The sequence below is a fragment of the Microcebus murinus genome, chromosome 8, assembly GCF_040939455.1.
Source record: "Microcebus murinus isolate Inina chromosome 8, M.murinus_Inina_mat1.0, whole genome shotgun sequence".
NCBI lineage: Eukaryota > Metazoa > Chordata > Mammalia > Primates > Cheirogaleidae > Microcebus > Microcebus murinus.
Window position 1 is genome coordinate 82,245,359 of NC_134111.1, and position 24,859 is coordinate 82,270,217.

General features: G+C 34.9%; 1 protein-coding gene across 1 annotated transcript in view; it reads left to right on the top strand.

The window, feature by feature from the left end:
- The window catches only part of CPS1 (carbamoyl-phosphate synthase 1), a 114,828-nt gene that overhangs the window by 25,404 nt on the left and 64,565 nt on the right, over positions 1-24,859 (top strand). Inside the window, exons 7-18 of the mRNA XM_012751480.3 lie at positions 4,363-4,452; positions 6,115-6,243; positions 6,826-6,932; positions 7,804-7,942; positions 8,824-8,901; positions 10,484-10,582; positions 11,524-11,619; positions 14,559-14,748; positions 15,751-15,908; positions 19,644-19,772; positions 22,650-22,794; positions 24,311-24,521. Of these exons, the coding sequence (XP_012606934.2) occupies positions 4,363-4,452; positions 6,115-6,243; positions 6,826-6,932; positions 7,804-7,942; positions 8,824-8,901; positions 10,484-10,582; positions 11,524-11,619; positions 14,559-14,748; positions 15,751-15,908; positions 19,644-19,772; positions 22,650-22,794; positions 24,311-24,521 (1,571 nt within the window). The remainder of the gene's footprint in view (positions 1-4,362; positions 4,453-6,114; positions 6,244-6,825; positions 6,933-7,803; positions 7,943-8,823; positions 8,902-10,483; positions 10,583-11,523; positions 11,620-14,558; positions 14,749-15,750; positions 15,909-19,643; positions 19,773-22,649; positions 22,795-24,310; positions 24,522-24,859) is intronic.

Genomic DNA, 24,859 nt, shown 5'->3' on the forward strand with positions numbered 1-24,859 from the left:
GCAAGCTTTTGCATTGCCATGTGCAGAATCCCGTGATCAAGTATGCATAGGGGTCTGGGAGGGCATGCCTGGGACGGCACTGAAATGGGACAGGTGCAGCAGAGAAGGCTCTGTGGAAGAGTTAGGCTTGCTCTGAGCCACAACAAGCAGGTACTAATAGGTAAGTAAGTGGAGAACTAGGAGAACTGTGTTTCAGGCACAAGGAATGGCATGTGTTGAGAAGCATAGAAGTATAAAACAACCTGGTGTGTTTGAAGAGTTATGCGTAGTTTGGTGTGGCTGAATCAAAGGGTTCACACATATTGGGTCACACATTTGGCCAAAGATGAGTGGAGATGGACTGGGGCTAGCTCTAGAGGGTTTGTACCAATGGCTAATTAGCAATTCCAGAAACCACTGGGAACTTGTTCGGCATCATTTTGGAGCACAAAGTACAAATGAATGAAAGAGCAAGTAGCTAGAAGGTTATTGTGGCTAGTCAGGACAAAACTCATGGGAACCTGAACTGAACTGTGATAGGGAGACAAGACAGCAAGCGAAGTGGATTGGAGAAATGGGAGAAGGAGGAAGTGGATGTGACTAGGTAAAACATCACCCTCATTTCTCAGCTAGGGGTCTTAACTAATTAGGAGCACAGTGATTATTTCATTAGATGTTTGAGATGTCTGTGGGATTTTTCTATGGAATTTTTTTCTTAAAGTTTTCAGTGTACTTTGAAATTTAAAAGGTTGATTGCTACTTTCTGTTTTTACTCCCTAGAACAAAAGATAAAATGGGGTTTCCCTCTCCTAGGACTATGTATTTGGTTGTCATTGTGCTTTAAATGTGCAGAATCCATCCCGTGGAAACCTATGTGGAGCCACTGCTATTGGCTGGCTCCACCTTGGAGTTCATTTTCACTACAGGAGAGATGGCTAGAAACTTCTGTTCCATCACCAGTGGGGCAACAAAGTCTCTTGGAGAAACTCTATACAGGAAGAAAGTGAATGTTATTTCTACAAAAGTGATTGAAGTTCTTGGGAAGGAAGGAAGGATTATAAAAAGTACTTGTGTACACAAAATTTGATTTTAAATAGATTTACTCACTAAAATATTTTATTCCTAGATATAACAGACATTCAGTTTCTTATCTAAAATAGTTGATGGTTATCATGGTCCATTCAAAGTGAATGCTCTGGTTGTTATTAAGAAAAACCAATCTTTCTGAATACTTGGTTAATTCTCATAAAAAACTCCATTTCACTGCTGAAGAAATGGAGGCTTAGCAAATAAATTTATTCAAAATGTAACTTGCCCAAGGTTAGCCTCAGTTGGAACTGAAGTAACTCTAGCATCTCTGTGGCTAACCTAATACTATTTTGCTTTTCATTTTGGTGATGGTTTAACTGAAAAACTTCTAAAAAGCACCACTTCTAGGATCCTGTTACATGAGTTCAAGAAGCTTCCTCAAGACTCGCTGGAAACCTCTTTCCTTCTTGACCCCACTTCTGGCAGGGTCTGAATATGTTTGCATATCTGCTCCTCTGCTGTGATCCTCTCCTCTCTCCTTCCCTTTCTGTCCTGAAGAAGTCAGTTTAGAAGGTCAGCTTATTGTTCTTCCCTGTAGCCTTCCCTGACTTATACCTTCGGATTCCATATCATTTAATAAATCACAGCATTATAACAAGGATAAAATTGAATTTAACTCTTTGGAAGGATCATCTCTTTTATTTATCTGTGCTTAGTTGTTTGAGAGGAGAGCCCATGGTGTACTTATATGAATTCTCAGTACTATCTATAATACCTTTCACACAGTACATGTTCAATAAATATTGAATAAATAAAGGAATGAACAAAACTAGTAAACAGTAGTCAGATTTGGTGTTAAAGAAATTGCATATTCTTTTCTTCTCCTTCAAATCCTTCAGTTAGTGTTTCTGATAGTTCTGTTATCTCCATTATTAATATATAAAATTATTACCAATAACAATTATGAGTTTTATTAATAGTAATAATAGACAATATGTATTGAGTACTTATTAGGTACCAAGTACTCTTCTAAATGCTTTCTACTGATTAACTTATTCAATTCTCACAGTAATTCTATGGGATAGGGACTATTAGTAGCTTATTGAATCAATGAAGAAACTGAGACACAGAGAGATTAAATACCTTTCTCAGTGTGAACAGGTATAGGATTTATAACTAGGAAGGTTTGATCTAGTGTCTACCTTTTAAACATCATCTCATACTGCCTTCCAATGTATTAGAAATGATAATTATTAGTAACCATAGTCATACTATTGTATAATAATGTTCACACAAGTTTACATTGTTGCATTCCATCTATGTTTTACATTTGCAAAGTGAGGATTCAAGAATTTCTAATCAGAAGTGATAAAGTATGTGATGAGATAGTGTGTGAATACACTAGAAAACTGACTCTGGTTGTATGGAATATTCTACCCTCTACTGTGACAAAACCTTATCATTGAAGGTCTTTAGGAAGGTTGGTCCCTCCACCCTTCCTGATACCTGTTCATCTGGGAAAATGATTCATGTTGCAATATAGTACCAATCAGAATGAACATGGAGAACAACATTATAACATATAATCATGGCATATACAATAGTCATTTCTGATTTTTAGTTGTAAAATTTGTTCATCCAAATAACATAGAACTATTTTCCCTTTGTTTTTACATGTTTCCCAGGGAAGTGATTTAGTTTGAGATACCACATGATAGAGGGCCGTTTTCCCCTTTAGAAGAATAGAATGTTAGCATTGAGCACTCTCTTGGTGGTCTAGTCTAGCATTTTACAAATGTGAGGAACACTGGCCTGGAGAAATTCACCTTAAAAAAAATTTGTGGTCAAACAAGGTTGAAAAACACTCCATAATGTTTTCCTCTCTTGGCAAGTCCAAATGAAAATACATCTATGTTCAAGTGTTGGTGAGGTCTTGCTTAACTTCTGTCATTATGCATGGATAGTATTTAACATGTTTGTGTAGAGACCAGCAGAAATGAACATTTCTGTGTTTTTGTCTATATCACATCAAGGGATTGTAGTACTTAAAGCTGGTTCTGTTTCTTAATGTCAGGGCAATTAAATAATTTCATCATAGCTATAATAAAATGTATATTTGTATCAGGAGATTATATATATATCTTATGAGTTTTGTTTGGCTATATGCCTCGGGAATGTTGATAACTTAATTCATTGTCTTATAATTGCAATTTTATGTAGTTACAACTAGATGGTAATATTGGTTCATTTTATAGCAGAACCCTAAGGTTACGAATAAATTTATACTTTTTCAAATTATCTGATGAGAGAGATTACATGTAGCATTCATGGATCAGTTCAGCAATAATTCCCCTAGGTCATAGAAGGACTAGAGCATTTTTTCTTCAGAATAGTAAGTAGGAGAACAAAAAAATATATACTTTTATATTTTTTTCCTCAAGTACAGGTTGAAGATTATGATTTCACATTCCATATAGACTTTGTGGAGAGGTAGATGTTTCAGCTAAAGTAAAATGTTCTTTCAAATATTCAGATTGCACCTTTCATTTAAAATCTTTGGCAAACTATGAAATCATCCTAAATTCAGAATGTGCTAGCTAACTCTCCAAGCAGGAACCAGCATGGGCGTCCAGCCTTCTAGGCTTTCTCTCTCTATTTCTATTACTTCTCCTTTTATAAGTTTGAGAACTGCTTCTTGGGTAAATGCCTGTGAAAATGGATCTGCCTCCAAGCAGTGCTTCAGACGTAGATAATGATTATGATATGCTTTCATTTGTGAAATCTACCATTTAAATGAAAACAATTGCAGGGGGGCCTAAAGGGACCAGTGGCCTATGCTAGTTTAGCAATTCCTGTGACTCTCATATTGACTTTATCCATTAGGTCCCATTGCATAAGCCTGATGTACAGCTTTACCCTATCCGATCTTTATTGCAAGTTGAGGACCAAGTGGTATTTAAAGCATGATGTATCTATCACCACATCTGTCTAGTGCTGAATCAGGCAATAATACTTGAAAATTCCATTGCTACTGGTTGTTAACGAGGCAAAACATGGGAAAGATGATTGTTAATTATGGAAGCAACCAATTTCTTAGGGATCATTATTGTTACTGTAATCAACAGTTTGCATAAAACAGCAAAGTACTTTTTTTTTTTTTCACCAAAAAAGATACAGTGTGTGGCGCTTGCTATGCCTTTGTTACAAATTGATTTTTAACTGTCAGTCACTCCCTAGTGGTTAACAATCAATCTGTTACCAATCTAAGTGCAAAGCCTCCTCAGATGTGTTTATGATATTGTTCTGCTGCTCATAGCTGGGACTTCCCTCTCACTCTGGTTTTTGAAATGGCAGGATATCAAGGTGTATGGCAAAGGAAACCCTACAAAAGTGGTAGCTGTGGACTGTGGGATAAAAAACAATGTAATCCGCCTGCTAGTAAAGGTAAGTAATCTGTTCATCTCAAAGGTGAGGGTTTGACTATTGTTAGTGTTCAGCCAATTTCCTCTGTCACAGGAAAGAGATCTACAAGAGATCTATACTCTTCTTGTTGCTTTTTATCCACAAAATAGCATATTTATCCCTGTTGAGATTAGAGATATAGACTGCTATGTTTAAAAAAAGAGCCCCGAGGGCCACTAAAACATGAAAGAAAATGATGACTCTTCTTATCACTTATTGACTGACATCCTGAGATGTGCCACATTCACTCTCTTTGGGGTTTAGATATGACTAAAAAGCTAGAGTCAGTTTGATAGCTTCTACATTTATTATGTACCACATATTTGCAGGGATCATGTCCTGATACAGTGCAAACTTTCACAGCGCTTTATATTAACTCTTAGACACTCAATTAAAATTAAACCTTAAAATCCTTAAAGAGAATTAGCCATTTAAATTTAACAATGTTTTCTTAAATATTGTTTTGTTGGGATTTCTCCTTCTCCTCACTCCTTTCCCAATCTCTCTGTCTCTTTCTGTGTCTCTGTCTCTCATTCTCACCCTCTCTCTCTCACACACACACACACACACACAAACACACTTGAGTAACACCAAATCCGTGTGGGTATCATTTCACCTCTCTGTCAGAGAATTTCAGCAATATCCAAATCATGATTTCAAATTCTTGTCTTATTAACAAAAATTCGTGTGGACCCTTCACTGGCAGATGCTGTGGATGGCCTGTCCATATCCCATTCTTGTCTTGCCATTTTAATTCATGTTGCCCATCTTCTAATTGCAAGTATCAATATCTCTGTGCCTGTGATCTGTCTTTGGTTGGTTGGAGCCTGCTGGTAGGCAGGAAATGCCGTAGAACTAATAATCCCTGGAGTAGCCCCCAACCAAAGACCAGAAAGAGTAAATGTATAAGTATCTTAGCTCCCTTGTCCACGGACTATCTCTAATGTAAATATTCCACATTGGCTCTCAGAGTTCCTCAGTGGGCTTAAGGTCCAATTGTCCATAGTGGGAACTACGTCATAATGGATACTTTATTGTGATCTCTCATGATACCCTATTAGTATTTCTTGGAAGCACCTTCCAAATAAGCTTTTTTTTCTTTCAAACCCTTGTCTAAGGAAATGCTTCTAGGGAAACCCTCAAAGATACCTTCGTATGTACTTTAATATAGAACAGTTATACTTTTTCCATCATAATATAAATGTAGATAATATGAGAAAACCCTAGGAAAGAAGGCTGATAAATTTAATTAGACAAGAAAAGGCAAAACTGATACAGGTGAGAAGTGGACCAACTTCAATCCTAAAGATGAATTTATCTTTTTTTGCAACTTCCTGTCCCACAGCTAGTGAAGGCAATCTATACTCCTGCACGTCCAGCCATGGACCCTGGAACTTCTCCTGAAGTGCAGGAGAGGGCATTAGCTAATTTTTTCAGCATCAAAGCTTTAATGGTTGTTTCATTTACATCACATAAAATACAATGAACCACCTAAAGATATTTTTGCTCAGCATTATTTATATGAATTATGTAGTATTTTTTCCTTCCCTTTAAGGGGTGGTTAGTCAAGAGAAACTCCAGCAAAATTATACTTTGGCAAAGACAAATGCCATTAAATTCATCATTCTTGTGTTTCTTTTCCAGAGAGGAGCTGAAGTGCATTTAGTTCCCTGGAATCACGATTTCACCAACATGGAGTACGATGGGCTTTTGATCGCTGGAGGACCTGGGAATCCAACTCTCGCACAACCACTAATTCAGAATGTCAAAAAGGTGAGGTCACCTGGAGTCAGTGTGTATCCATGTTTGAGGTGTGGGGGGCCTTCTGCTCTGAAATCTGAAAGAACTATAATATATTTACTTATTCAGGTATTTGTCATTACTCATATATGTGACCTCTGAGGCAATGTCAGTATACATATTCTATAGAGAAACCAATGAGCAGAGAGTTCCAGAGGCAATAGAGCTGTTCTTCAGGCAAAGTAACTTTGGGTTTGCATCCTTGAGTTAATAGAATTCGAGTCCAATCTCCAAATGTATCTTTCCTTAAACTTGTAAAATGACAACTTGTGTTACTCATTATGACTTCAGGGTCTATAAGACCTTCAAGTCTTTAAAGAAATATTAATTAGATGTAGTTTAGTGTGAGTATTAGGTACACCTTATTGAATTCTAATGCTATAAATTGTCAATTATGTCCTTACCTATATTTTCTTTTAATTCATTTTCATTTTAATGTTGTTCTGTTTACCTTGTTAATGAAGGGGAAAAAAGGGACTCTTCATTTTTATTCCTTCAGAGGCAACATTTCTTGGAAGCATACTATTTGGTTAATAAAAATTTTCCCTGATTTAGATTTTGGAGAGTGATCGCAAGGAGCCGTTGTTTGGAATCAGTACAGGAAATTTAATAACAGGATTGGCTGCTGGTGCCAAATCCTACAAGATGCCCATGGCCAACAGGTGAGGCAGTTATGCTTTTGTTTACAGTAAACCAGCTCTGAAACACTGTTAGTAACTAAACACAAGGGGCTTAGAGAATTTACCTGCCGTTTCTTCAGAATGAATAGATAACCATTCTATTAAATGGTTCACAGTTGTTTGACTACCTGATACCACTTTTATTGCATTTTTGAAAGGCAGCCTTCTCTAACAATAACTCTACTATAGTTTAAAGTTATTTTCCTTCCCTTGGCATAAATTGAGGTTATAATACTCAATCAAATGGTATTCCAAGGGAAACCGTTCTGATTTTAAGCTTGATTTCAGATCATTGTAACATTTTAAGAAGCTGGTGTGACTTAAGAACCAAGAAATCTTTAGATCCTCTCATTTTCCCTTTGTTTTGGTCTCAAACAATGTTAATTTATTTAATCTCAGGCTTTCTCCCATGGCCCACCCTCTATGCAAAGTATAATTCAAAATGATTCAGGTCATCTGAGTGGTTATCTTCTTACTATTTCTCAGTAACTTTCCTCTGCAATTAAAATTACTATTGCTCCCTTAAAGTAAGTCACTTATATTTGTCTGTTTCTATTAAGCTAGTGAGCAACTCTTTTTGCTGTGAGTTCAATGCCCCCTTTTCTAAAACTGATTATAGAAGTTTAATAGACCTGATATTTAACACACAACAAAGCTTCCTGAATTGATTTTTGTTGCTAAAATTATTGGGATTAACAATCTGTGACTTTTCTCACAGAGTGATTTTCACAAAGCAATTGAAACTTTTGAATTTTAATAGGTTTTACTTGTTCACTACATTACAACTAATGCATTTATATTCTCCTCTTCACTTTTCCTTTTTCCCTATTCTTTTTCTCTTTTTTCTCTCCAGAGGGCAGAACCAGCCTGTTTTGAATATCACAAACAGACAGGCTTTCATTACTGCTCAGAACCATGGCTACGCTCTGGACAATACCCTCCCCGCTGGGTGGAAACCACTTTTTGTGAATGTCAACGATCAAACAAATGAGGTAAGTGCTGTCCATAAATCAGTTCAGTTGGTAATAGGAAGTGCAGGACTTTAACAAAAATTGATACTTAATAATTATTCACACTTATAGGATACATGTGATATTTTGATACATGCATAAAATATATAACAATCAAAACAGGGTTATTTAGGATATCCATCACCTCAAACATTTATCATTTCTTTGTGTTAGGAACAATTCAAATCTTCTCTTCTAGCTATTTTGAAATATGTCACCCAGGGCTTTTAATACTCTGTGATACAAATACCTTTCTCTTGTTTATGTGAGATAATTTTGAGAAGGAGTGTTGAAGACCTGTTATAGGTTATGTCCCATAGCCCTCTGGCTTGAAAAGTCATTTCTCTCTGTCTTCATCTCTCATCAGTTGACTCTTTAAGATTCACCCTTTGAGTCTTTAATCAACAATTGTCTTACACATTTACCAACTATGGGCCGGTGGTCCAAATCTGTTTGGGCCCAATCTAGGTAGGTCTCTGAGACTCGCTTGGTACTAGAGTAGTCCTTGAGAAGATCCTTGGAGAAGTAATTTAAAAGTTGAAGTTAATAGGAAGATTTGAGTTTATTCTGAACAGAGCCCTGAGGGGTTCCAAAGGCTATAGCCAAATCTGTTGTTTTTTATTTAAGGAAACCACATTTGGTTGACTTTTCATTGGCCCATTTTCTATTCCTACCAAAATGGTTAGATATGTATGTCCTTAAGATCTCTGCAATCATGTTAATAGTGCTGTTAGATTTAAATATTTTCATTAAGCATTTAACTCAGTTTTTCCTTTGAATTTTATTGCCCACTGAATAATACATAGCCGCACTTGACATTCATTGTTACGGAAGGAATTTCTTCTTGTTTCTCATTCCTTTAGGGGATTATGCATGAGAGCAAACCGTTCTTTGCTGTGCAGTTCCACCCAGAGGTCAGCCCAGGGCCGACAGACACTGAGGTATGTCAGAAAGATAAGGCCTCTTATATACTTAAAAAAAATTAGAAATGTGTATATATGAAAGTTCAAGAAATCAAACTAATCATTGCAGATGATCTTGGTATAGAACATTCAAGAAAAGTGCTTCAGTAACACACATTTTGTATTAAAATTTCCCTATGAATATCGCCAAGGAAATTTTTATCTTTTTTTAAAACTTAAAGTGGGAAAGCTCTTAAGAAACCCATGGTGATGCTATTTTTGTTTAAACCCATTATCATTCTAATATATTTAGTTCTGAAATTTACAATTGTTGTACTATGCAAATGAATTCCCTCTTGCTCTCTCTCGTTCTCATAACTGAAATGAAATTTTAATCCCCCATCTGTGACTTCACAGAAATCCCTATGGCAACTGGTTGTATAGCCACTAAGGGAAAATAAACAGCAGCAGGAGAGAGAGGGGCAGGAGAGTGGGGAAAGGAGAGGGTGTGCACGCACATGCATAGGATTCAGATGGCTTACGCAAAGAACCATAAGAAATGCTTAGAGGAGTTTTGTTTTTAATCTAAGTATTTTTACTTTTTTGTATAAGCTTTCCCGGTTCAGTGTTCAAGCACATCTTTCTAAACAAAAACTCCCCGTGGCATCCAGACAAATCTGGGACGTCTGGTGTGACTCTTGCCTCCCACACTCAGGGGTCTCTAGTAGTAAATCTTCATTGTCAGAAGATATTTACTGTCAGAAAGGGCATTTAGGTAAAAGGAGGAGGAGAATAAGAGTGTTCCCTTTGTTAGCTTTGCTCTTTCATCCCTAAATTGCGTTTTTAGATATTTGCATTTTGTTCTTATTTTAATATTATCAGGAAATATGAGTTCTTAATAGCCAACGTCAGCATAATATTACAACTCACAATGAAACTCATAAATAAAATTTGGTTACATATATTATCTAACACATGCTAAGTATTTTTTAAATTTAAAATTTAAATTGGCATATATTAGGACTTCAGGTTAGGAACACTGTAATTAAGATATGGGATAATATCCACTATCACATAATTCTTTATTTTTTGGGTCCTGCCAAATAGTTGCAAAATGAATATCCTTTGTTGAAATTTGTCATGTCTAGTGAAATGACAGAGCAAATTCTTTGTAAAGTTTAAGAATAATCTTTAGAGATTTCTTTAGAGCTGGTAGAAAAATGCAGTATTTCTAATTTTAGGATGCATAAGTGAAGTGATATAGCTTCAATTTTTTTTTTTTTGTCTAACTAGAATTTGATTTACAAGAGGAAGATAATACACAATTAAGGGGCTAAAGACTTGACATTTTTAGATGGCATCTGAAATTTTTAATGACCGTTGAAAACGTCTTTTTTATAGGACTTCAGGTGAACAGTTAGAAATGTTTATTTGAACTAATTCTTATAGTAGTAAACATTTAGTTATTGGAAAAAAAGCAAAAAAGTTACATAGGAAAACTTATACTAAAATATTATTAGTTGCTTATCTAAAGTTCAAATTTAACTGGCCATCCTGTATTTGATCTACATACAACCTTGACTTTGGAAGCTTCTAACTAGCTGGTTATATTTTTTTCTAGTACCTGTTTGACTCCTTTTTCTCACTGATAAAGAAGGGAAAAGGTACCACTATTACATCAGTTCTACCAAAGCCAGCCCTAGTTGCATCTCGGATTGAGGTTAGTATATGTGGACTTGTTTTTGGTTTAATGCATTTTGGATTTTCTCTTTCAGGTGATGATTTTTTAAACAGTGAATGATGTAAACCATACCAATGTCTATGAAAGATGATTGGTAACATCATAATCCACCATCATTTTGTAATTAATCATTTATTGGTTCTTGATGATGTTCACTAGAATTTTCATATTTTGATTTAAAAAATATCTTTTAATGTTTACTTCTTCTAGAATATTTATAATAACATAATTTAATAAAGAATAGAGTTTAACTTAGTTTAGAATTTGATGTTTCCCATTGCCCAAAAAGCCATAGCCCTATGTAAGCTTGAGATACAGTTCAGACTACAGAATCATTATAAATGATAGAATAATTTTTGTTTCAACTAGAAGAGTTATTATTCAGCATCCTGAACTGAACACTATTTAACCTCCAAAGAGCAAATTGATAAGGATGAATATAGCATAAGACTTATATCCTGATTTATTTACGTATGTCAATGTGATAATGTCTACCCTTTCCTTCATAGTTAAACTACACACATACATACACCCCCATTATTATATAAAATTTAGAAGGATGTATGTATTAATATATTTGAAAATATATATACAATATATATAAGTATACATAGATATATATTTTTACTTACATATATATTTATGTAGATATTTTTAAATATTTATATATTTAAATAAAATGTAAACCTTTTCCAAAAATATTTTAAAATTTAAAAGTTTCATAAACTCTGGAAATTGCATTGAAATTAAAGATGTTTAAATTGTTAGTCTTATCCTTTATATGTTGTGTATTTTTCAAAACACCGTACCTTAAATCACCACATATGCTCAGACAGTATAGTTTCCTTCTCCATTCTTGGAAATGCCGTCTTTTCACCATTTTAGTAATGAAAGCAATGCCTTTTTTCTTACTGCTTTAGGTTTCCAAAGTCCTTATCCTGGGATCAGGAGGTCTCTCCATTGGTCAGGCAGGTGAATTTGATTACTCGGGATCTCAAGCTGTAAAAGCCATGAAGGTGAGAGAATCTGATCTTTGCTAGAATTAATATACTTCCTTTTAATGAGTCTAATTAGTATTTTATAATTTAGATTTATGACACGACCTCTTTTCAAAGTCACTGTAATTATTTCCCTTAACTATTCCTTACACATCTTGAATTAAAGGAAGCTTGATCACAAACAAGATTTTTAACTTCCTCGAATATGCACAATTGCAAATTACGGAGGTCAGATTGGTCTCCAAAATTATTTAAGTTATTGCCTACTTATACTGAAAACATATAAGCCACGTTAATTGATGCTGCTTATTCCTTTTGAGGCAGTGAGCTTTTCAAATGTACTTGTCTTTTACATGAAAGATGGAATTTGGGCATCCTTGGTGCTTTAAAGTACTTTAAGTGCACTACAAGATGCTTCAGGCATCTCTGTGGTTGACATGGGAAGCTCCAGTTGGGGGAGTGAGGGCAACAATGCATTTTGTTCAAACTTTAGAAGTTATTGCCTGTCGCTAGTGGACCCAATTCCCTATCAGTGACTTGGAAAACAGGATGGTATGGCTGAATTTTCAAGTGGAAAAGAGGATTTGATAACCAAATTGGGAAGGGCATCCTCCCTTTTTCTTCAAATCCTCTCATAATCTCCCCAACCCTTATTGTAGCAAAATACAATTGAAAAATACTTTAGAAAAATTCCATTGTATATTTAAGGTATTTCTTTTGAAGAGGTAACATGGCCTCTCTTTGGTGTCCTTATTTCCCTGCACGGTCTCCATCGTGGTGTCAATCAGAGGCAATGTGAGCTCTCGGTGACCTTGCTTGCCTTGTAATGCCATTGACCAGGGCCCTGGCTAGAAGAGGGCAACATAGGAAGTTAGCAGGAAACTAGAGCAGCAAATGGGGAAAAACAGTTGGCCAAAAGTTTTTTTCTTTTCAGTATTCTACATTCAAAGATTTTTACCTCACAGATGTTTATTGAAAAGAGATAGAACATAGTCCCAATGACCTTCCTCTCCTACCCATTTGTTTTTATTTTTTCAACACTCTCCTCCATGCACACATGGGTGTACATACACCTGCACAGACTTTTTTCTGAATATTTATAAAATGATGCTTTACTTTTCATAATTGTATTGTGGTTCAATTTCTCATTTGATGGGTAATTGGAAGATGTCCAGTGGTTTAGATTGATTAGAACACAATCTGAGTGTATTCAGGGTTTAGAATACATTTAACTAGTATATCCTATTTGGGAGTTTTACAAAGAATATTTTCATAGCTTGTATTTTTATGAGTTTTACATCCATTGGGTAGAAGTTATACATTTTAAACTGAGGAATAGGAATTATTAGATCATATTGTAAAAGAGGCTAATAAAGATGAATTAATGAACTAAAAATATTAAATTGGTGCATACATTATGAAAAAGAGAGAAATAATGTAAAATTAATTAAAAAGGTTTGAAATTATTTATAAATTTTAAAATAAATGGACACTCATTGCATGCATGTATAGGATCCTTTCCTGTATGATTTATTATGTAAACATAGTCTTATTCATTGTATGGCACATTCAGAAAAATATATAAATATACTTAAATTTCTTGGCACTTTTCTTTAGTAGTGAGACTTTCTATAACTTCTGTTCATGATGTGCTCTTGATTTGGACTCAATTATTTAAATTCCAACCCACATTCTAAATGCATTTGCTTATATATATGTATCTTTCCAACATTTCGTTAATAATAACAATCTTCAAATCTTGAGAAATGACTCATATTGAGGAAAAGGCATAGGACTTGAGTCATAACACCTGGATTAGAGTCCTAATATTGCCACTTACCAGCTATATGACCTTTAGCAAGCCATTTAACCTACTGAATCTCAATTTCTTCATCTAAAAGGTAGAAATGTCTCTCCTAGTCTTGGTATAAGAATCAAATAAATTAATAAAAAGGTACATTACAAGCATTAAAGTACTATTTGAATTTAAAGTAACATGAAATAGATTTAATTTTTTATTCAGATCCTCCCCCAAGGACATGTAGGGCTTTCAAGGATAATTTCTAGACTTTCATCTGAATATTTTGTTGATTTTTTTAGAAGAATTTAAAATTGACATGCTAATCTATGAAATAATAAAAACCATCTGGCCATATTTTATAATAATTAGTTTGCTAAGTGTCACCCTCATCCTGGTTTATAAAACAATTATCCGTAGTAACCTAGTAACCTATATGAAGAATTGTTTCAAAGATCTCTCCAGATGTAAGGTATGAGATAGGGCTATGAATACCTTTATACATATACACACATACATGCACACATGTGCACAGGTACACATACATATTTTAATTTTTTTGCCATATTATATGCATAAACACTTGTGTAATGCTATTTATTAATACACCATAGCAGATATGAAAACCTAGAAAAAAAGGAAATCAACAAAAGGCTCTCAGGGATTCCAGCAGGATGGGAAGAGATTATCCTGCATTTTAAACACACACTCAATGTTGTTCTCTGACAAATAATAGAAGGGGAAACAGCTTTCATGCTGCCTCTCGTTTTATTATATTTACTCATTTAAAAACTTTTGAAATATTTTGTTCTTTTAAGGTCTGTTGAGCTATAAATTTTAGTAATATTTTTTTGTGTACTTCTAAACAAATTCTATAGACATGGTCTCCAGCTTTGCTTGGTAGCTCTAGTGGCAAGGAATTCATGGTGAACCCCATGAGGTAGCCAGTTCTTTTTGAATAGTTTTATTTTCAAGAATTTCTTTCCTTCTTTGACCAAATGCTTGCCTTTAACGTCTATTCACTAGTCCTATTACTGATCTCTACAGCTCTCAGAATGACCTAAAAGCTTTGTTACCCAGTAACCCTTTATTTGAGTGTGGCCATTCTTTTCTTTTAGAGTCCATAAGTTCAGATACTGGATGCTTTTGCTTCTTTCAGGAAGAAAATGTCAAAACTGTCCTGATGAACCCAAACATTGCATCAGTCCAGACCAATGAGGTGGGCTTAAAGCAAGCAGATGTTGTCTACTTTCTTCCCATCACCCCTCAGTTCGTCACAGAGGTTATCAAGGCAGAACGGCCAGACGGGTTAATTCTAGGCATGGGTGGCCAGACAGCTCTGAACTGCGGTGAGTTCTTTGAATGGCAGAGTTTCGACCTCTGCACCTATGTGTAAGATATTTTATTTGAACCCATCTAACAATTGTGCTCTGTGTGTTCATGAAATCTTTCCTCTAATGTGCGAAGAAGCAGTTAGCAAATAGGCAAACTAAAAATGTCAGATGATGAATATTACCAGTTTATTTCACAAACAGCTGAGAGACAAAGAAACCTTTTGATTTAATGCTCCAGAATGGTCAAATAGGTTTCTTGGATTTTCCTCCTCTATCCCAGGATATTGTTTTACTCTGTTGCCATTGAAGTCCTAAAAACTATTATGAATGGAAAAAATGAGAATTAACATTGATTGCATGCTTTTATGTATCAGCCTTATAGCATTTGCCTTTCACATATATTTTCATGGTAACATAGAAAATATATGTGTAACATATAGTAACAAATGGTAACATAGTCTCTCTACCATTCCTTCAAGCATCTGCAAAATCTACTTCTCTATTCTCTTTAAAATGCTTCAAACATTTAGAAATAGATCATTAATGAGAATCTCTTTAGCTAATTGGGGTAATAATTTGTATGTTAAATATAAAAAACTCAGCCAAAGTTAGATGGCAACATAGTGAAAACACAAACAATTTTGGTGATTATTTTTTAACCCAGATAGAGACCCATATATTTGGGATTATTTAAATAATAGAATATCATTATAGGGATGGATTTTAGAAGGAAAGGAAGGGTACTGAAATTTTAAGCCTCAGTGTAATACTATAATTTTTATTAATAAGGACAATAAAAATGATTTGCAGAGGTGATAATATAAGTAATAGCATCAGTAACATATTTTGTTAGACTTTCTTCAAAATTTTTATTTTAATCTTTTTTCCTAAGTGCAATTCTATTGTAGACTATGGTGGATTTAATTTTACGATTAAAAGAAATTGTATTCCGGTGTCTATTAAAAAAGACACAAAATTTGAGATTTTAAAAACTAATTATATTTGGTTCTTCTGTAGGAGTGGAGCTGTTCAAGAGAGGTGTGCTCAAGGAGTATGGTGTGAAAGTCTTGGGAACTTCAGTTGAATCCATTATGGCCACAGAAGACAGGCAGCTGTTCTCAGACAAACTAAATGAGATTAATGAAAAGATTGCTCCAAGTTTTGCAGTGGAAACGGTAAGGATTCTTTGTTCTGGAGAAATGGGGCATTATTTGTCTTGGGTTATGGGGAGAATGATTTGTTATGCCTAATAATAATGCTTAAATTATTATACTTGCATACATTTTCTTCCAGGAATGTGTTAGACATTGTATATTAATTCAGAGACATTGTATATTAATTGCAGCATTCAGTGCTGAAATGTGAGGAGGTATTAATTTTTTTTTTTCTGTGAAAAGGAAAACATAAGCCCAGAGATGAAGTGACTTATCAATGGTTAAAATATCAGTGAATCTCAGATCTTTTGTATTGAAACCAAGTACCGTACCAACTTGCAGTTCTAAAGTGATTTTTTTACCTTCTTTCTGGAATCAGTTTTGTGCACATGAATGCCCTGCAAACAACATTGGATTTGAAACAATTTTGAAATGGAATAAAACATTTTAGAATAAAAAGATCCAATCAGTAAAATTCATGACTGGGAAACCTGTGGCTTAGATATTTAAAGAGGATAGATAGTTTTGTTTTTCTACTTATTTTTCATTGTATCTTTTGCCTATCAATAAGCTATTGCTAATCACCAGAAAAAAATTCAACTTGCTATATATATCTGTTTTTGCCTCAACTTTATTTTATTTTTAAATTTTTTATTTTTAACTATTATGGGTACATAATAGTTGTTTACATTTATAGGATACATGTGATTTTTGATACAGGAATACAATGTGGATTAATAAAATCAGGGTAATTGGGGGATCAGTCACCTCAAGCACTTATCATGTCTTTGTGTTAAGAACATTTCAATTCCACTCTTTTAGTTATTTTAAAGTATACCCTATCGTATTGTTGATTATAGTCATTTTGTTGTGCTACCAAATATTGTTCATTTTAACTATATTTTTGTGTTTATTAATCATCCCTACTTTGTGCCACCCTCCCTACTGCCCTTCTCAGAGTAGAACCATCATTCTACTCTCTGTCTGTATGAAATCAATTGTTTTAGTATTTAGCTCCCAAACATGCATGAGAACATGTGAGATTTTTCATTATTAAGACAAATCTTGACTTATTTCACTTAACATAATGTTCTCCAATTCCATTTGTATTGTTGCATATGGCAGGATTTCATTCTTTTTTATAGCTATATAATATTCCATCACATATATGTACCACATTTCTTTTTCCATTCATCCATTGATGGACACTTAGGTTGATTCCAAATCTTGGCTATTATCAAAGTGCTATAATAAACATGGGAATGTAGATATCTTTTCAAGTATATCTTTTTCAGTATTCTGATTTCCTTTCTTTTGGATTTATAACTAGCATTGGGATTACTGGGTCATATGGTAGTTCTATTTTTAGTTTTTGAGGAACCTCCATACTGTTTTCCACAGTGGTTGCACTAACTTACATTACTACCAACTGTATGAGTGTTCCTCTTTCTCTACATCCTTGCCAGCATTCATTATTTTCAGTCTTTTGGATAAAAGACATTTTAACTGGAGTGAGATGATATCTTATTGTAGTTTTGATTTGCGTTTCTCTAATGACTAATGATGCTGAGCATTTCTGCATGTATTTGTTGGTCATTTGTATGTCTTCTTTTGAGAAATGTCTATTCAAATCTTTTGCCCTTTTTAAATTGGGTTATTTGATTTTTTTCTATTAAGTTGTTAGAACTCCTTATATTTTCTAGTTATAAATCTCTTGTCAGATAGGCAGTTTTCAAATATTTTCTCCCATCCTGTGGGTTATCTCCCCACTTTGTTAATTGTTTCCTTTGCTGTACTGAAGCTTTTTAGCTTGATGTGACCCCATTTGTTCAATTTTGCTTTGGTTGCTTGTGCTTTGTTGGCATAACTCAAGAAGTTCTTGACCAGACCAATGTCCTGAAGCACTTCTCCAATGTTTTCTTTTAGTAGCTTCATAATTTTAGGTTTTATATTTAAGTCTTTAATCCATTTTAATTTGATTTTTGCATATGGCAAGAGATAAAGGTGTATTTTTATTTTTCTGCATATAAATATCCAGTTTCTCCAGAAGTCTTTTTTGTACTTTATTTTACTATGGCTGAGCTGGTACCCAAGTTATGAAACAGAGTCCTCTAGACTCTTCTGTTTCCTTTCCCCAAGTGGAAGAAGACTCTCACTGAGCAACACTGCCAAGAATTGGGGTAGAAGTGACATAGGCACTAGTGTGGCTGCCACCTCCGGTGTCTCACTGGGTCACATGCACCCTAAGTCCACTGGTTCCAAGCCAGAAAGGCTGCAGAAATTACCCAAGAGCTTTTGTGGCCTGATTGCCTAACACATTTATTCCAGGCCCATGTTGCTTTTTTTTTGGCTGGTGGTGGTGAGGCCTCAGGTTTCAGGGTAGAAGATTTCCCTCTGGCCAGGCTAATCTAAATGCTCCCTCTGTGGGTACCAGCAGATTTCTGCCCTGCACTGTGTTCCCCTGTGACAGGGTGGGCCTGAATTCCAATGTAATGTCCACAATTACTTCACTCTCCTTTTCTCCAGCACACAGATTTTCTCTCTCCACTTGGCCCACCAGGGCAGCACTGCTGGGGTTTGGGGGAGGGATGGCATAGGCAATCCAAGACTGTCTTTTCTGCCCTCCTCAGTGCCTCTTTCCTTGATGTGATATTAAAATCAGATACTGTGATTACTATCTTGAATTTTGGTTCTTCTGAAGGTGCTTCCTTGCATGAATAGTTGTTGCATTTGTTGTTCATGTGGAAGAACAACTGCTGGAGGTTTCTATTTGGCCATTGTACTCTGCCCCTTTCCCCCTGACTTTACTGTTGTTTTCAGGCATATAGTTGGTGAAGTAGGGGTGCTAGAGGCAGTTTTAAGTGCAACTTCTCCATTGTAGAAATAAGCAAATCCTTAGGGATAGGCAAATACTGCTGGGACAAGTGAAATTGGGTTATGTATGTTTTGGAAAAGAATGCTACCAAGTACATTCCATGTTACAAAGCTGTCAATCAGGAATAATCCCAGGATAGCTCTGCCGAACACTTTGGGAAGCTCCTGCCATACCTTTATTCTTTCATTGCCAGATTTAATTATGTCCTTGCTTCCTCAGGATGAGAAACAAGCATATGGGAAAGGTGTAATTACATTCCCAATGGTAGTGTAATAATATTCCATGACAGAAAAATATAGCCACCATATGTTGTATTTTGTAAGTTAAAAAAAAAAATTCCAAGCTTCTGGGACTATTCTCAGACTAAGCTTGAAAAATGAAAAATCTCTTTCTATACAGTGTTCCTAATGGCTTATTGTGGTAATACCAAATTAACTTCCACAGTAGAATACCTTGTTTCATTAAAAGATAGACTTTTAAACTGAAGTTTAAAATTTAAAAATTCAATATGGTTCCTGTTCTCAAATGAATGATGATTATTTCTGCTTTGGCCATGGTTCTATTTTTATAGGAGAAGATAAAATTTGCCACAAAAGTGTATTTTTAAAAATCATTCGCTATATATATATATATATATATATATATATATATATATATATATATATATATATTTTCTTTTTTTGAAAAATCTCTCCTAGAATTTTACTTAACATTTGTATAATAGCACTTATTTTTCAGAAGATGAGGAAATAATTGAACATTTTTATGGCAGCTCCTCCCCAAATAAATTGATTTATTTTAATTGCCAGACTCTCTTGGTGTGATCTTTTCTGCCACTGTGGTCAGCTTTTAAAATTTGGAGTCCTTGTTCTTGTTGACAGATAGAGGATGCACTGAAGGCAGCAGACACCATTGGCTACCCAGTGATGATCCGTTCTGCCTATGCACTGGGCGGGTTGGGCTCAGGCATCTGCCCCACCAGGGAGACCTTAATGGACCTTAGCACAAAGGTATGTATTTTCATAGACAATATATTTTTTTTTAAATGCCCAGCTAATTTTTTTTTAGTTTTAGTAGAGACAAGGTCTCACTCTTGCTCAGTCTGGTCTGGAACTCCTGAGCTCACACAGTCTTCCTGCCTTGGCCTCCCAGAGTGCTAGGATTACAGGTGTGAGCCACCATACCTGGCCATAGACAATATTCTTACCAACCAAAAAAACTAACTTAATCTACCCTTTCAATTGGAGAAAGTTATGTAATAAAAAGATACTAAATCATCATGTTTTCTAAATGTGTTGTCCAAAAGAGAGTGAGGTGCAATGCAACTATTTACACTGGGATGCAATGACAAACCACATGGTTCTAGATAAATCAATGGTCATTTTTTCCAAAAGTCCATCTTTATTGTATAATCTAGTGACTTCAGTGATATGAACTTCATACAACTTCATCTTCCTCTGCTCATATCCCACTCCCAAATATTTAAAAGGTAGAATATATTTTGGTGGTTAAGAAAAAAATAGAATATAATGTCCTATTTTTCCATATTTTTGAAATAATGTGACATGGATGATATCCAGTAAGTGGAAACAAAGTACATTGAGTAGTTTGGCTTTACCTAAAACTCAGTGTATACAGTATAAACCTTACAGTATATTATAAATGAGTGAACTCTGCCAACTGCCATACATGCATAAAAACAAAAGTGGTTTGAGTGTGTATAATTTATTTTTTATCAAATCACTTTAACATATTACTAAACACTTCTTGAGTATTAAAGGAAAATTCTTGAGATAATAAAGATATGCTCCAAAAAATAAATTAGAGATTAAAACAGAAAACGTGCTCCAGGAAAACAGAGACTTTTGTCCATACTCTATTTCTACAGAATAGACCAGTGCCTGGCAATACCAGGGGCTCAATAATTACTTTGAATGAATGCATACATGTGCAGCCAAGAAACCTGTGTAACTTAAATGGCAGTCATGGAAGCAAATTTGGCAGAATTATTGCGAGAGCTACTTTGGGGAGTGCTTAGTAAATAGCTCAAGCACAGCTTATAGCTTTATCATTATTTTTTTGAATTGAAATAAATGATATTCTTGAATTGTTGACATAGGATTTTGAGAACATATATATACAATTAAATATATTTAAATAATCATTATGATAGACTTCCATGTGAACCACTTGGATTTCATTTTTCTAAAGTTGTGAAAATTACAAAAAAAGAGGAGACATCTAATGTGTATGTTTCTTGTTTCCATTCTGTACATTTAAGTCATGTATTTAAGGCAAAATCATGTTTATGGAGATTTATAAAAGTTTATTCCCTCTAGCATATTAGGTGTTCCAAATGTTCTCCTATAGTAGCAATGTGTGATTATTTGCTGTTGAAAATATTTTTCACTGTATTAAAAAAACATTCTGAATTTTTTATGTAAAAATGTTTATAAATGAACACAATTTTGGAGTGAGATAGTTTTCAATTATTTATATTGTGCTCAGGTAATCAATAGGTCTTTGGTTTTCCTTGTTGAAAAACCTGGCTTTTCCCTTGAGAATGATTGGTCATATGTTTATGTCCTAAGCTATCCCCTTATTCTCTTGAGGTTATAATTAGCACCATTAAAGGCTACATAAACTCATCCAAGTCTCTAAGTTAACTTTTTATATAATGTCTGAAACTTGAAAGAAAAAAAAAAAAAACAAGCTGAGGAAACAGGTGAAGATGATCTCAATTTTCCTTATACCCCAAAATCCATTCTACTTCATTAGAATGCAAAAAGCTTTCCCAGATTTATACCCTTTGTTGCCTAGATTTCTTCTTTTAGCAGGCAACCGGAATGGCAAATTAATCATTATTAAATTGTTAACATTGGCTACATAATTTCTTAACCACTTTGAGAACCTCATCGTGGGCAGCTGTGGGAACAAATGTGTCACATTTTCAATTGCATGGGCTGGAGCCTGGAGCCTGTAATGATGACTGAGGTTAAAAAAAACAGTGTTGAGACACATTATAGAAAAACTTACATTGAGTTATATTATTATACTGCCTACTAATAATTTGAAAAAATTCAAACTACTTTCCCTTTCACTGCCATCCCAAATCAAATATATTATGAGACAAAAGAACATTTCTGTCTTGGATTATCAACCATGACATGTCCTAAGGTCAGAGATAGCCTCTTCATATTTTGGGCTCAATATTCTACCTATTGTAGGTATTCTGTAAATATGCAATGATAATTACACTAATTCATATCTGTCTAATCAGGTATACATGATATATGACTCAGAGTATTTAAGCACTTAGGCAGTGATTAACCATAATAACAGTCACATATGATTCTTCTAATTCCCAACTTTTATATGCTATCTTGGCCAACTGTTTATAACCATCATCATCTCCTCTCTCCTCCTCATCAACATCAACTAACTTTTATTGTGTGTGTCACTGTACAAAGCACCCTCAGCTATTTTAGAGAAAGCCAGAGTCTTTAGACTTATTTTTCCACATTTATTCGCACTTATCACATTTTCTGGTTTCACAGAAGCCTAGCTGCTGAAATAATTTCATTTCCCTCTGCCTGATTGCTCAATTATTTTCTCTTTTTCCTAAATTAGTTTGATTTAATGTCATATCAGCACTTTGAATGGCAAGCCTCAATAATGTAAATCAAGCACATTCACTGCAGGATGCTATTCCTAGTACCTCACTGATTTTCTGACACATTGTGCCTCCTGGAACGCAGGGGAGGATGGAGATTGGGTTTGAGACTTCAGTGCTGACCATGATTTAAATCAGGGCATTTTTGCCAAATATCCTGGTTTAAACCAGTGTCTTCTCTTACGCTTTGATATCTTTTGTCACCAATTTTCAGGCCTTTGCTATGACCAACCAGATTCTGGTGGAGAAATCAGTGACAGGTTGGAAAGAAATAGAATATGAAGTGGTCCGAGATGCTGATGACAATTGTGTCACTGTCTGTAATATGGAAAATGTTGATGCCATGGGCGTTCATACAGGTGGGCAAAGAATCTTCAAGAATGATAGTAATACCTTCAGCTCATGTCTTTGATGGCCACAGCAGTATTTATGAGGTTCTTTTTATTAAATCATTCCTAGATGACAGATAAGTGATAACATTTTATACATGTATAGTATTTTACAGTATCAGAAATATTCTCACATTTTATTTGATATATACAAAAACCCTATGAAGTAAGGCAGATATTATTATCATGATTTCATTTGAGGAAAGAGTCAAATATAGGCAATACAGTGAAGGCAAAATCTGGAAGACTTAGTGTTGACAAGTAAGAAGTGAACTTGAGAAGGCTTAAAGTAGATGGAGGTGTTAGTCACCAAGTGAATGAGAAAATAGACACAGGTAATAGAAATAGGGTTCTGAGGAAGATGAACTAGTTAGATGAGAGGGCAAAGATGATGACTTAGGGTTGAGAAATGCTAAATTTGAGGTGTGGGTGGAATTCTCAAGGGAGTTGAGAATGTGGAAATGGAATTCAGGAATAGAAAATATAAAGTAAGTTAACACAATGTCATTGGAAGTCATTGGTATAAAGAAAATAGTTGAAGCTGTAAGCATAGAAAAAAGTATTCAAGGGCACAGGTATAGAAAGAGGAGAGAATAGGGGCAAACTTTGAACCCTGGGAAACATTTAGATTTATAGAGCAGGATAAAGAGAAAGGATTAGTATTGAAGACAGAAGGGAGGAAAAGAGAGGAAGAAAACCAGGATAGTACAGCATCAAGTAAGCCAATGCAAGAACATATTTTATGAAAGAGCTTTGTTTTTAGCAGTATCAAATGCTATGCAAGATCAAGATGATTTAATTTGGCTTTTTAGATGTCCAGGAAAACAATTTCATTGCAAAGTTAATTCTGTGAGCCCTATTAAAAGGAATTGTATGGTAATGAATGATAAACAGAACTGGTAAACTTGCAAGAAGCTCAGTCATGGCAAAGAATGAGAGAAGATTTGTATGATTGTCTGGCAATGTTGGGAGAGGGGCTTCTTGAGGCAGTAGAAACTTGAGCATGTTTGAGGGCAGAAGGGATGGAAACTAAAGACTATGAAATTGAAGATATAAAGGGGTACAATTGACGAGGAGTAAGAATGAGAAGGTATGAGATACAGAAAGCAGATAGATGAGCCAGTGTGGGTGAAGAGGAGAAAATACTTTATGGAGGGAAGAACTTGCGAGACAATTTGAGATGAAAAGAAGGGAAGTTAGAGAAGTTAATGACAATCTAGTAAGTATATGATTATAGCCTTGATAGCTAGATGGGCTTGGAAAAGGTTAAAGGGTTTCTATAAGCAATGTATCAGAATAATATGGGCAAAACAAGAATCAGGGGGAATGCCTGGTATCTCATATATAGATATTACCTTAAAATAATTATTTTCTCCACAAACCCTCAGACTGCTCTGTGTCTTGTATCATGCAAGTAGATTGTTAAGTCACTGAAGTTGGTTATTTAAATATGCCATCAAATAATGAGTGCTGCTTGGATCTACAGGTGATTCAGTTGTTGTGGCCCCTGCCCAGACACTTTCCAATGCTGAGTTTCAGATGTTGAGACGTACTTCCATCAATGTCGTCCGCCACTTGGGCATTGTGGGCGAATGCAACATCCAGTTTGCCCTTCATCCTACCTCAATGGAATACTGCATCATTGAAGTGAATGCCAGACTGTCCCGTAGCTCTGCCCTGGCTTCAAAGGCCACTGGGTAAGACCAGAATGATTGACCATGGGTTTGCAGATTCTTCACAGATAGAAATGGAAAATTGATAGCAAGTGGAAAACTGTGCTGTATTTACAAATTGTATTCACCATTTCTGTATGCTAGTTCCAAATCATTTATGGGACCCTAAGGACATGGTTATTAATGAGCTTGTTGCTAGATTGAAGCAAATGGTATTGCTAGCTGGCTTTGTTTGCTGGCTAATCATAAACTAATCAAAATCTGGGTGGTCAAAGCAGACTGTGAAAAATCTGCTTCTTAATTGCACTTTGCAGATGTTGTTAATAGTGCAAATTAATCCTTAATTTTAGTCCTCAGCTGGC